Consider the following 14,293-nt stretch of genomic DNA (forward strand, 5'->3'; position numbering starts at 1 on the left):
TCACTTTTGGAATTTTCTATGGACAAGAATATTTGTTATATAAGATGGTGAAATAACACTTCTAAAAATATATATTTATAAATATTTATTTGGATCAAGTGCCAAACATAGCAGTACAAAGATTTCTAATGGCAGCTTAATAAAACTGGATTTACATCCTTGGAATTACAAGTTTTCTAAGGCACTGTATTGTGTACTGAATTGGAGTGCCTTGATACACTTAAGGGTTGTTCCCCTTAAGGAGAGCAGCAGCTTCAAAAGTGAAGATGAGTTCTCTCACGCCAGACTGCACTTCAAAGTGTCGATCTCTACAGCATGCTTTGGATGTTATTTCTGTGGTAACTAGAGGAAGTGAAGGCCAGATCAAGGCCTTTCTTTCTTCTTACTGCTACAATGCTGCAACTATAAAGGATGCCTTTGGTAGAAACGTTATACATCTTGCTTCATCTTGTGGCAAAAAAGGTGTGCTAGACTGGTTGGTTGAGACCAAAGGAGTAGATCTCTTGGCGAAAGACAAAGAGTCTGGATGGACAGCTTTGCACAGAAGTATATTTTATGGATACATTGATTGTGTTTTGTCATTACTGAAGGTGAGTGATTTACAATTGTAGTTTTCCTTGGTATCTACAATTTTTAGAGTTGCATTTGTTATGTAAAAGTGGGTTTTTAAACTTGCCTGAAAGCCTCTTGAGGATTGTCTTAACAGTGCGTTTAGATCACAGCGCATTGATTTACTTGCAAGTTGTCTCTGTGTTTATAAAAGATGTCTGCCTTTGCCCATGCAGGAATCAGCACTGAGTAAGGATCCCTAATTAATTGTGGACTTCCCTGAAGACTGTTTTTTGTGGATGATATTAGGATCAGGATCTTAAAAGCGGAGAGTGATCAGACTAAAGATAATCTAAAAATAGACTTTTCAGTTCTTATACCAATTAGTGTTTTTAGAGAACATAAAATAATAAAAGCTTAAATAGAGTTATAATTAGAAATTATTCTTAGATTTGAGAGATAACCACTTCAAAATATGGAGCATTTTATTAAGTGAATCCCCATTTCATTCATATTTTAACCAGGGCTTTTGCTCAGTCCCCCTCATTCCTTTCTTGCAATTGCTGTTTCTTCCCTACCACTTAGCAAGTTGTGTGTATTTTTGCAATTGCTCTTCTGTTCCTTCTGTCCCAAGTACAGCAAAGAAGAGCTACATATGATTGAGATGTTCAGGGTCCCTTTAACCACATAAGCAAATTAAATATTTGTGGTTCCGGTTTACTTTAAAAGCAAACCTTTTAAGGCAGAGAATTTTCCATTTTGAGTTCAGTCTTTTAAAATTGCAGTGACTAGCCATTTGTAAGCATTAAACTCCCTGCTTTCAACAAGCAGTTTAAACAAAATGGTTGTGGATTCAGTAGTTTTTAATTCTTGACAGTCTGGTAACTGTTAAATATGGGTTTCATGTGCTGTACCCTTACACAGTGAGGAGGTTTTCATTAAACTTCACAAAAATAGGTGTTTGTGTGAGAATTGTACATGATTCTGTTCTGTAGAAAACTGGAAAATGTGTATGTGATATATGAAAAAGTATTCAGTCCTCTAGTGTGTGTGTATATCTGTATCTTTGATACTTGCTTACAGGAGGCCTAAACAGGTTTCCCCACACGTATTTTACTTTTCTATCAGTTGCATAAATGAGTGAGGTTTTCCTGATAGCTAGCTCTGCTGATACTCCTCTAAGAAGCAGAATGAAACAGCTCATGGAGAGCGCTCTGCCTCCCAGTTCCTTAACTGAAGTCTCTCTGCTGTACTGCATTATAGCAACAACAGGAAGGAATTATAAAATAGAATTATGAAATAGCTGAGCTACAAAAAGATCTCTGAAGATTGTCTAGTCCAACCCCTTGCTAAAGCAAGGTCAGCTAAAGCAGGTTGCCCAGGACTGTGTCCAACTGGATTTTGAATGTCTCCAGGGACAGAGACTCAAACATCTCTGTTCCAATGTTTTAATACTAGTCCAGTAAAAATGGTTTTTAGGTTTAAACAGAATTTCTTATATTTCAATTTGTGCCCATTGCCACTTGTCCTGCCACTGGATATCACTGGGATCCCCACCCCCTGCCTCCAATCAGGTATTTATTATACATATTGATAAGACACCTCTTCCCCCACTCCCCCAACCTTCTCTAAGCTAAGCATCCCAGCTTTCTCAGCCTCTCCTTGTATGTCAGATGCCTTAGTCATTATTTTCATGGTCTTTTGCTGGACTTGCTCCTGTATGTCCATGTCTGTCTTGTACTGGGGAGTCCAGACCTGAACCCAGCACTCCAGCTGTGGCTTGCCAGTTCTGAGTAAAGTCTGCTGGCAACACTCCGTCATGCAGCCCTGGATGCTTTCACCATTCTTAGCTGTGACACATTGTTGGCTTGTGGTGAACTGGTTGTCCACCAGGAGCCCCAGGTCCTTTTCTGCCAAGCTGCTTTCCAGCCAGTCAGCTTCCAGCTGTATTGGTACACTGGGCTGGTCCTCCCTAGGGCCAGGATTTGCATTTCCCTTTGTTGAACTTCATGAGGTTCCTCTCAGCCCATTGCTCCAGCCTGTCAAGGTCCTTCTGAATGGCAGCACAACCCTCTGGCTTATCAGCTACTCCTCCTCATCTTGTATCATCATCAGCCTTGCTGAGGGTGCACTCTGTCCTGTCATCCAGGTCATTAGTGAAGATATTAAACAGTACTGGCCCCAGTATCAACCCCTGGGGTACTCAGCTAGTGTGGCTGACAGACTTCTGTTGTGGGCTGGAGGCAGTCATGGCTTATTCTCAGACTGTATCTAACTACAAGTTTTGCCACTCAGCAATTGTGGTTTGTTTTACAAATTCAGACCACATGAAGATCACTGCAGCCTCTGTTCTGCTTGTAAATGACCTAGGCAGCTGCCAGAGAGAAGAATATCCAGCTACTTGTTAAATTATAAAAATAGGTTGGTCTTTCTGTCATGTAGTGAGTTAATACCAGCACTGTTGTTAGTAGGGTTGCCTTTATAATTTGGAGAATGTATGGTGTTCTTCTGGCTAGTGTTTTTCCAAATGAAGTTACAGGTTAAAATCCCTACTGCAGATGTGGCTAGCTGTCCTTCTGTTATGCTTGAATAGATTGTGCTCCCTTGATTTTTGTATTTCATGTGTTTACCTCTTAAGTGTGAAATTCTGTAAGGTTTTCTTTTATATTAGCTGTGAGTTGTGATACATAGATACAGCCATATTATCCATTAGGTTCTGCTTGAGGACATCTGCAGTTCTTCCCTTCAGTGATCTGATTGATGATACTTGACTTCCTCAAAACCAATGCTGGTGTAGCAGCACTTTTTTGTATTGAGAAAATGGTATTTACAGAGAATACCTACCTCTCTCAAAGTTCTAAAGCAATGACCTGTTAATGCTTTGTGCTTCTGAAGCTTTTTTGCTGCTGTCTTGTCTGTCTGTTCGTGACCTCTTGCCCTTTCTCAGCAACTGTGAACCACAGTTCCCTGCTTGTTTGCAAAGCCATAGTAGGTTTTTTTGGTCTTCTCACTTCTCCAGCTTGTCAAAGCTGATTCTGTAAACATGCCAATACAAGAAAATGTATTCTTCAGAGCTGGTAAATGCATTTTTGATAAATACTTGCCCTTCCTAGATGGCAGTGCTTTTTCTTAAAGTGTGTTTCCTTTGTGTTTCCCTGATTACATCTTATTTCTCAATCAGTATTCATACAATAAAATCCCAGTTAATAGGTCAACATGATGTATACGTAGTTGAACAGAACTGCACTGTTTTTTTCAGATCTGCTTACAATTTACTTGAAAAAATCTGAACATTTTCTTTTATCAATATTGAACTTCAATTAAAGATTTGTTTAGCTTCTTAAACATTTACCTGCCATACTTAAAGCTGTGAAGTTTAATTTTAACTTGTTTTTTCTCTTCCCCTCCTCTCCCTCTCTTTCAGCATGGCGTCAGTCTGTATGTTCAGGATAAAGAAGGCTTATCAGCCCTGGATCTTGTGATGAAAGATAGGCCAATCCATGTGGTCTTCAAGAAAACCGGTAGGAAATCAAGTAGCTTAAATTGTATTTTACAAGGAGATATGTTTCAACAATGTATTAATGTATGTACCAGTGTAGGCAATATTTTCTGTTTCTAATTAGGACTGTATAAGTTATGAGATATCTGAAGATGTGGAGTCACTAATGTGATAAGACAGCAGGTGCAGAATCTTGACAGTAGGCACAGGATGCACATGTATAGCAAAAATGAAGGAATAATGACTGACAGAGGCAAAAAAAAAAAAAAAGCAAGTGATACAATAGGTAACCCAAAGAGGTTGAGGAGACTCCAGCCCTGGAGATACTAAAAACCTGAGAGAACATGGTCCTGGGCAGCCTGCTCTAGCTGACCCTGCTTGAGCAGAGGTATTGGACTAGATGATCTCCAGAGGTGCCTTTCAGCCTCAACTATTCTGAGATTTTTTTTCTCTTTTATCTCAGTTGAATTTATCAGAGCGACTTCAGTGTCTTTGAATTTGATAGAGTAGTTTGGATCACTTCTGTGTCTTTTGTGAAAAGAGGGGGAATGTTCTTGAATCTTCAAAATATTTTTAGGCAAGGTAGCTTGATATAAGTTAGTTGCAGTCACTCTAAATACAATTTCTCCAAATAGGAAATGAGTATGTAAGAATAACTCTGAGCACACCAGTTTTTCTTTGACAGGGGAGTAGTTTTTCCAGTGGCTTTTATTTATTTTTATGCTGTTTTATACTTTTCTACCCCGCTTCTTTCTCCTTTTCTCCACGTCCCGAAGTTCAGTCTTGTTGCACGGTGAAATTTGTTCTTTTCAGCTTGTTTCCAGTCAATTTAAGTATTTTTGGTTCTACAAATCCTGAGTTTTGGGTATTTTTAATTTTGCCATGTAAAATATGTTAAAATTATTTAATATTTTTAGTAGTAGCTCAACGTGATCAAATATACGTTGATTTCAGTTTCTTACTCATCAGAAAATGGTGTTCAGATATCATTGTAACTGAGAGGTTATTTAAAAATATAAAATATTAGTTTTTGGCCACACTTCTGATTTGAAAGTGTTTATGGTTTTCATACATGACAGCATAACCTTTTTTTGGGAAAGGCCTTTTATAAATTGAAACAAAGAATTCTAAGGTAGTAGTAGTTGTCTTCTGAAAACAGAACAAGTAAATTTTCTGCTGAGGAATGCCTGCATATTCTGGAACTGCAAAATATATATAAGTAATGTTGATCATCTTCTGTACGTTGATGTTAAAATACTTTGTCATTGCACCCTCCTTCTCATAAGAATAAAACTTCTAAAAGTTCAATTTTAGGTAAAAAACAGCTTTCCTCTTCAAATTTTAAATAGAAACAGCAGGAGTTGATTTTCAAAGTTATTATGCACAAGACCGGTAAATTTACAAGCTGCAGAGATAATTGTTTTCATTGCAGATCCCACGGAAGTCTACACCTGGGGAAACAATATAAATTTTACTTTGGGTCATGGTGGTCAACAGGGTAAACATCATCCTGAATTGGTGGACCTTTTTCCTCGGAATGGCGTGTATATCAAACAGGTATTCTGAAAGTATTACATAGGCATGTTTCTCAGTGAACTTGGAAGGGGGGGCGGTGTGGGGGAACAACTATTGAAGATGTTATCAAGTTTTGAAAATTGGCATGAAAAAAAAAAGTTGGGTCTGTGGGTTTTTTGTTGTGTTTGTTTTTGTTTTTATTTTTTGTTTCCTCTCTTTTTCTTCCTTCCTAGTTATTTCTCAGCAAGCAGTTTCCATTGATCTGGCGAGCAGCTAAGGAGTACTAGAGTAGGCCTGCTGTATTACGTTCTTGCTGCTTTCCCCCTCCCCAACCACCCTCAGTTAAATCATGGTTCTCTGTTTTGGTGGGGAGAATGTCTTTTGATATTATTTACCTTGGATATATGGCTTGTATATCATTAAATAAATTCAGAAGCATGATACTTCTGTAACTGTTTTGAGTTTCTGACCTCTTGTGCAACTCTCATAGTGAACTGAAGTGGGACAATGAATCTGTTTGATATATGTTGAATTAAAATTCTTCTTGTGTTGAAAGCAGCATGTGCTGTTAAACACTCTTGCGGTAAGAGTAGTTTTGTTCCTAGTAACTTCTTGGGACTTCAGTTTAAGAATGTTTGAAAGTTTAAAGTACAACTTGAACAAGCATTCAGCGCAGACAATCTGTGCTGCAGTCTTAACATGTTTCTTTCAGCTCTTCTGAGGCAGTATTGTTGCCCTTAAAACTCAATCTTTTGAGCTTCTGTTAGCCTGTAGGGCCATGCTTGAACTTATTTTAATAAATACAAACTGTAGGTCTCTTCACATAGGTTAAGGCAGTACATAATAAACTTAAAGCAAATATTTTGTGTTCCTTGTGACTTGATTTGGCAGTCCTGTGCTTTAATACTAGTATCTTACTCGTATTTTCATGAACAGATCTTTATTAAAGCTGGACTTCTTCATAAAGTAGTTTTGACAGATTATCCAAGAAAATTAACTTGTCCTATACTGCCTCTTCACCACCCTTTTTTGCCCTTTTTCTTTCAGGTGGTACTCTGCAAATTCCACTCTGTGTTCCTTTCCCACAAAGGTCACGTTTATACATGTGGACACGGACAAGGAGGGCGCTTGGGTCATGGTGATGAACAAACGTGTCTGGTATGCTATCTTATGCTATCTCGTGTAGTCTAGCATGATATTTTTGTTATTTCAAACAGCAAGTCTAAAAAGTGAATTAGAGTTTCTGTGAATGTACTTTCAAAACCAGTTTGCTGTTGATTTCAAACAAACCCCCTTGCTCCCCCCACCAAATAAAAGGAAAAAAACCTCTCCAGTACTACTGGTGAGCAGTGGCAGAGAGTAGAAGAATGTGCATATAAATATATTTTAATTTAAGATAGCTAGGTAGTGCGGTCAAAATTCTGTGTTATGGCCGAGTTGTTTTAAAGGCTAACTGATGCCAGATAAGTGGAAGCAATTGGGTTTTGGCTGCGCTGGCTTCTTAAATAGGTTTGTCATGCCGTCTGATGAGTGTCAGGGCTGGCAGAAAGGAAACAGCAGTACTGTGGAGCTCTAGTGGCATGAAAAGTGATGGTAGGGTTGCTTCTTACTAGACTTGCACAGCTATTAAGTGAAAACTCACAGTTTTCATTTGAATAGTACATTGCTGCAATATGCAAAAACAGAATTTGAGAAGACTAAGATATGATGACAATACAATTCTTAGACTTCAGTGTCTTATCCTGTGCACACTACCTGGTAGTGGCATTTAGTTTGCAGCACAATAATTTTTTAGAATTTCTAGTATCAAGTTTCTGGTAGAACTTGATATTATGTTGCTGGATGTTATAGTGAAGACCGGAGCACAATTTTTAATGCTTCTTTTAAAAAATGCAATTCTATGAAATTAGAATTTTTTGCAAATTGCTGTTTTGAAATTGGGATGTTATCCAGTTGAATGAAGGAGTGCTCACATTAGAATGCATGAAGAGTCAAAGATACAGAACTGCTTCCTTATTCTGTGGAATTTTCTTAGGATTATCCTATGTTTTGGAGAAAGGGAGAAATTTTGGAGGAAGGGAGAAATCTTTATTGCTTATGGTAATTTAAAAAGAAAAATAAAAGAAGTAATAGTTAATACTTGTCCAGCTGTCCTGAAGATACAGTTTCCAGTCTAATTTCAGAGCAGGTAGTTTAAAAATCATCTCCCCTGATAGCAGAGGATGCATTTCAAATGAAGGTAGTTTGTCTTATTGCATTGGATGTGGTAATTATGTTAATCAGTGTATTATTGTATGTTCAAATGCATTTTCATCTGTAGTTCAATATTTGGTCATGACTTTCTGTTGGTGTAACTTTAGTTTCATAGATGGCCACTGGTTAATATCAAACTTTTTTTTTTTCATGTTCAGATTCCAAGACTTGTGGAAGGCTTAGGTGGTCATCAGTGCTCTCAAATAGCTGCAGCTAAGGATCATACTGTTGTTTTAACAGAAGATGGATATGTTTACACGTTTGGTTTAAATACTTTCCATCAATTGGGTATTCTTCCTCCTCCTCCTAATTGCAACGTTCCTAGACAGGTAAAAATGGCATCACTCAAAGCTTAGTTGTTTGTTTGTTTTTTTAACAGAAAGTAAAATGTGAAGATTGTGGAAATAACTTTTAAACTTTTTTCAGGACAATAAAGTTGAATGTGAGTTAAGATAAAATCTTGATTCTGTGTTACCATACATCTCAGTCTTACATACTTACCTGTGTCGTGATAAATGTCTTAGTTTGTAACCTGAACTGTACTAAAGTTTGTAGTGCTAAGTATGATACAAGGTACAATTGCCAAAACCCTTTTCTTCCCCAAATTGTTCTGCAGCTGAAATGATGTAAAAGTAATAGGTATGTATTACTTGAGATTCATGCTCTGTACTCCTTCTGAATCACTGGATGACAGATCTCAGGGTTTGATGGTTGTGTCCTTTGCTGGAAGCACTGTTGATGCTGGAGTCAGAATGCTTTGGGAAGAATAGCAACAGGGAAGAGAGGGTATGGGCATCAGCAACTTGACGATATTTCTATGCTCAATCTATAACTTTTTCTAATTTTATTTTTTTTTTAAGTAAATAAGGTTACATTACCTTTTATTGAAAGGAAGCTACATCTGGAGTAGAACAACATTGCACTACCAGTGTTATAAAAGTAGGAAAGAATAATTGGCCAAAGTGCAACAGGATAGTGTTTTAGGGTACAATGGGATGCTCTTCAATACTGTAATGATAGCTGTGTATCCGCAGTATTTGCTTTGATCTTGATCATCTTGATCTGGAAAATCAAGTTAAATTTGAAGTGTGGAATTAGTAGTATCGTGTTCTGCAGTGTGTTTAGGGTGTTAGGACTTACAAGCTGAAACTTTTTAGCTGACACTTTTGCAGCACCTGAGTCTTCTTTGGCTGTCTTACACTTGTCTTGTGCAGTCTTGTTCAACATCTTACATATGAAGACAGCCTAAGGAGATTTGATTCTAGTTCTGATTAGATAATGCAGAAAGTTTACTTCTTTTTGTCACTAGTGCAATAGTGCCCCACTTGACAAACTTCTGAAATAATCCTGACTTATTACACTGTATGTGGATTGATACCAATGCTTCATTCTTAATGACTTTAGGAGTTAAATGTTGTCAGAAGTTTGTACATGTGAAATTCACCTGTTGCTGCTTAATATTAAGATGTACTTTGGATTTGTGCTTAGGTTCAGGCAAAAAACCTGAAAGGTAGAATGGTGATTGGAGTGGCTGCAGGCAGATTCCATACAGTGCTATGGACTAAGGAAGCAGTGTATACCATGGGGCTGAATGGCGGCCAACTAGGTAAGGCAGAAGCATTGTGAAAGTAAAACCCAGCCATTAAAAGATGTTATTCATACTAAAGCTGTCATCTGCTTCTTATAACAGAAGCCTGGTTAAAGCTTTCTCTACTCACTCTCTTTTTTTTTTTTTTTTTTTTTGATGACATCATCCCTTCACACTTCTTTTGAAGAATATTTTTCATTATCACCAGTCGCTTTCACATTTTGAGATGATGGGAGCTAGCCAGACTTAGCTCTGTTATTTGAACTCTTTATAATTCTTTCGTCTTGCATGTATCTTGTGTGGTCCTGCTACTGAAGACTTTCAGGAAACAGAATGTTGCTGTTTGTGTTGCAGATTACCCCAAGGTTTGCTTGTCTCCTTCCAGCAGTCTGGCTGGTACTGCCCTTAATAAACTATAAACTAGCATTCAGCTCTCCTGCCTATGTCCTTCTTTCACCATGCACTATAAACATACTACTGATAACTTTTTCCATGCTAACTTTTTAAACTGAAATGCTTGCCCATATCTAGAATTTTTTTCAACAATACCATTACCAGAATCTTTGCTTAACTCAGTATTATTCTAACGTCAAGAAAGAACCTAACAAAAATGTATTACCAACTAGTGAACTTCTTGATTTATTGTATGAATGGGATATTTTAATTGCTTTTGTCTTTTTTAATAAACAGGTATTGCAATATTGGTTTGGATTTGCATTTCCGCAGTTCTGTATCTGTGTGCAAACAAAACTGTTAGCTAGCTCTGGTACTTACAGTTAATCTGCATCTGTTCTGGCATCAGGTTCAGACACTTTTTTGTGTTCCTATTTAAGATTGCAAAGGTATGTGAAAAAAAAATTGTCTTTATCAGAGAAGTATCTGACTAATGAATGTTTGGGGTTTTTTTGTTTGCTTTTGGTTTTTTTTGTATGCACCCATCATATAAGTTTTTTTGTGGTTGCTTTTGTTGTTGAGATTATTCTGGTGTGCACATGGCCCACTGCAGTACCATATGGAGACGTAATTGGATCGTAAGCGGTATAGTTGTGTCAGCTGGGCGCTGTGATAGACCTTTGGTAATAAACCTCGCCTCTTTAAGATGTTTGGGCATAGCAGTGCACTGTCATATGGCAAGGTTGCTTCCAGCTTTAGAAGTAGCTCTGCTGCTTGTTCCTGGATATTTGTACCCTGATCTGCTCTGTGGTGCAGACATAAGTGTACACAGAGCAGGGTTATGTTATGTATGAGATTCTTTGTGTTAGGTTTCTTGATGCAGCAGAGCAGCAGTGGCCTGATTTTTTTTTTTTTTTTTAGTATGTTTTCAGAGACCTTGCATTACAGCTCCAACTTTGTCTGTTGTTTCACCTAACTGCCTACCTTCATGCTTACATGCACTTACAGTAATTTTTATGATAAGCTTGTTTGGTATCTACCTTCCAATGTCTGAAATAATCTATAGTTTATGCCAGTGTGATAGTATTTCCAGTGTCTTGAACTGTTATATGATCAAATAAACGTTCTTTCTTTGGAATCAAAGGCAGTACCACTATGGAGTCTAACCACATTAAATAGCTTTCCCTGTAGAATATGCCTTATTTCATTTTTTGTGTATCAAATCTTGAATGTTTTCTGGTGTTTGTGGTGAACTAACAAGTATGTGTGGTGGATCTCTTATCTGTCTAATTATTTTGAAGATGAATTATCTAACTACCTAAAAAATCTTTTAGAATTTAAAGGTTCTTCAAAGTAGTGTAGTAAAGTGTCCTTTAAATGCACAATGTGTGGAATGGCAAATAATGTTTTTGGGGTGTGTTGTATTTTCTAGGTTATCTGCTGGATCCTAATGGAGAAAAATGTGTAACTGCACCTCGCCAAGTTTCTGCTCTACACCATAAAGATATCTCTGTGTCCTTGGTCTCTGCAAGCGATGGTGCTACAGTATGCGTTACTGAAAGAGGAGATATTTATTTACTTGCAGACTATCAGTGCAAAAAGATGGCTTCGAAGTATGTGTTACTTTTCTAATTTGTCATGAAGAGCAATTGGTGAAGATTTCACTGTAGTCTTGTACTTGCAAGATATTTTAAAGACTTTTGTGCATAAAGTAGAGATAGTGCAGTGTTCCCCAGAGTTTTCGTCATTTGCAGTTCTTTCATATGAACTGCAGCTATCTTTTTTGTTTGCTTGTTTATTTGTTTTTGTTATTAGATGAAGCTAAGGTGCCACTCGCTGTTTACCAAAGATACTTAAAAAAAACATCCTAAGAGGAAATATTTTGTGCCATTGGTTTAAAAATATTGAAACTGGTATTTTTTGTTCATCTGTTAGCCTGAATTTGTATAAATGCATGTGGTAGAGGTGTTGAAGATCTGCTATTCTATTTAGTTATGTTGTTATGATTTTGAATCAGTAATTTGGGGTCTGAATTTCATAATTAATGTGTGGATATAGTATGTTATAAAGGGTAATTTAGGTTGCAAGGGGAACCCTCTGACATCATCTGGTCCATATGCTAAAACCTGGATGTAAAATCTATTGAAGAAACTGGGCCCATGACTCATAAATTTAGGAAATTATTTGATCCCATTCTCTCTTACTTAGTTTACAGTAACAGATTAGAAGGGGTAATTAGCATTTTTTCCCAGTTAACTCCCAGTTAGCTTTTCAGCTTCACTTCAAATTCTAGCAGTGTTTATTGACATGTTATAGTTTAATGATTATTTTATACTTCATTTTCTACATGGTTGTAAGTGAAGGTGCTGGCACTTGGAGAAACTTAATACCATGTATTGTGCTCTTATACTAAGAAACTGAAAAGAGATAACTTGCATGGTTTTGATCAGGTAAAAACCAAAACCCACCAAAAACCTGAGAAACAGCCTACTGGGATAGGATAGGTCTTTCAATACAAACAGCTAAATTAAATTTATACAGCTATAATTTTTGGAATGCTGAACATCAAAGGTAAATCATATACTGGTTTTCACTTACGGAATTTTGTGAAGAACCTGTGGATATGATGTGACTTACTTAAAAGCAAAGCAAGAATTACAATCTACTAATAGTATTTTATTAGCAGTTATGTTAGTAATACCAGTGGGGAGAAACTAAACTTAAGTAATTTTTCAGTGTCACTACCTCAACTGTGTATTTTTTTTTTTTTTGCTGCTTCTCTAAGTGAAAAAGGTAACTCTGTCATAGAAGCAACATCGATACACAATGAAGAAACACTAATTTAAACTTTTGTGTTCTTTCAGACAGCTGAACCTTAAAAAAGTTCTTGTTAATGGTGGATATTTGGAATATAAGGTAGATACCCAGCATCTTAAAGAAAATGGGGGTCAGAAGATTTGCATTTTAGCGCTGGATGAAGCTGGAAGAGTAAGTTGTGTCCTTAGAAATCATAATTACATAGCAAGCTGCGTACTGATTAATCGAACTTTAAAGATAAGAAGTTGACAGGTCAAAATCATGCGTAGAAAATACCCAATTCATTTGTGTAGAGCTGCTAGTGGTTTCGTGGGGTTTTTTGGTGTTTGTTTGGTTTTTTTTTAAAGGGCTATGATAAGACTACCAAAGTAACGTACAGTAGTTTATTTTTAAATCTGTGAACATCTTAACGGCTTTTCAGTGAAGGTGTAAACTCCTTTACTTTTACATACATAAGTGGTTATACAGTGTATATGGTCTGGTTTTTTGTTTTGTTTTTTTTTGCCATCTCTCCTTTCACCCCACCTACTCAGTCATCTTTACGCCCTCCAGAAATAGTCTCAGAAGTAGTCTCTGGACTTGAAGTTTTAGTGCCTTTGCTGAAAAGCAGCTGTTTTTTAGATGAGATGTCCCTTCAATTCTTGAAAAGTTGGTCAGTGGCTTAGTATTTATAGTTAAGTGTAGATACTGTGTTGTCTTAAAACTGGAATACTATGGCGGATTTATTGTTTTCTTCCCTCATTCTTTCATAGAGTAACAGTTTATAGGACCCTTCAAAACCCCAGACTTTTCTAGATCTGCTCATTAGGAGATCTAAACCTTCAGCGCCATCTAGTGGTGTTTACAAAAAGGTTTTGGTACTGAAATACTGCCTTCTTAAAGAATGTTAAAAACTGAGCTTGTATATCAAAATAGGAAGCAGTGTGGGTATTTCCTTTGCTTTCCTTGCATTTAACTGAATTATGTTTTGGGATGATCTTATCTGTTTATTAGGTCATTAGTTGTGTCAGAGATTATAAACTTCCAGTTCAGTATTTGTTCATGTGAGGTTTAGCCTCTAGCATCCGTAGTATTGGTAGTGCCCCTTCAACATCTTTGGGACACTGCTCTAGCAGTAAGAAACTACTTTGTCTTCCTGCATCAGTAGAACTATGTCAACCTACATTTCATATCTTTCCATGCTGAATACTGGCAAATACTGGGATCTTTAATGCTTTTAGGCATTATAAATTATTGAGTGAGGAGAGGGATGGAATCTTAATACTTCTGTTTCCTAAATCAGTGCTTCTTGACCTGGCTTGACTGTACCCTCTTTAAGAGAGTACTGTTTAGCCTAGAAAAGAGAAGGCTCAAGGGGGATCTTATCAATGTATATACATACTTGAAGGGAAGATGTAAAGAAGATAGAGACAGGCTCTTTTCAGTGGTGCCCAGTGACAGAACCAGAGGCAATGGGCACAAACTGAAACAAAGGAGGCTCAATCTGAATATCAGGAAGCACTTTCTTACTGTGAGGGTGATCGAGCACTGGCACAGGTTGCCCATGGAGATTGTGGAGTCTCCATCCTTGGAGATATTCAAAAGCTGTCTGGACACAGTCCTGGGCAACTGGCTTTGGGTAGCCCTGCTTGAGCAGGGGGGTTGGACTTGATAACCTCCAGAGGTCCCTTTCAACCTCA

The 14,293-nt window shown here is 37.3% G+C and overlaps 1 protein-coding gene across 1 annotated transcript in view; it reads left to right on the forward strand.

The window, feature by feature from the left end:
* Positions 1-266: 266 nt before the first annotated feature.
* The window catches only part of IBTK (inhibitor of Bruton agammaglobulinemia tyrosine kinase), a gene marked incomplete at its 3' end in the record, with an annotated part of 33,576 nt that continues 19,549 nt past the window's right edge, over positions 267-14,293 (forward strand). The window contains exons 1-8 of the mRNA XM_009574634.1: positions 267-590; positions 3,974-4,070; positions 5,481-5,605; positions 6,611-6,721; positions 7,975-8,145; positions 9,305-9,422; positions 11,230-11,410; positions 12,662-12,785. Coding sequence (XP_009572929.1) covers positions 267-590; positions 3,974-4,070; positions 5,481-5,605; positions 6,611-6,721; positions 7,975-8,145; positions 9,305-9,422; positions 11,230-11,410; positions 12,662-12,785 — 1,251 coding nt within the window. The remainder of the gene's footprint in view (positions 591-3,973; positions 4,071-5,480; positions 5,606-6,610; positions 6,722-7,974; positions 8,146-9,304; positions 9,423-11,229; positions 11,411-12,661; positions 12,786-14,293) is intronic.

The sequence above is a fragment of the Fulmarus glacialis genome, unplaced genomic scaffold, assembly GCF_000690835.1.
Source record: "Fulmarus glacialis isolate BGI_N327 unplaced genomic scaffold, ASM69083v1 scaffold5163, whole genome shotgun sequence".
NCBI lineage: Eukaryota > Metazoa > Chordata > Aves > Procellariiformes > Procellariidae > Fulmarus > Fulmarus glacialis.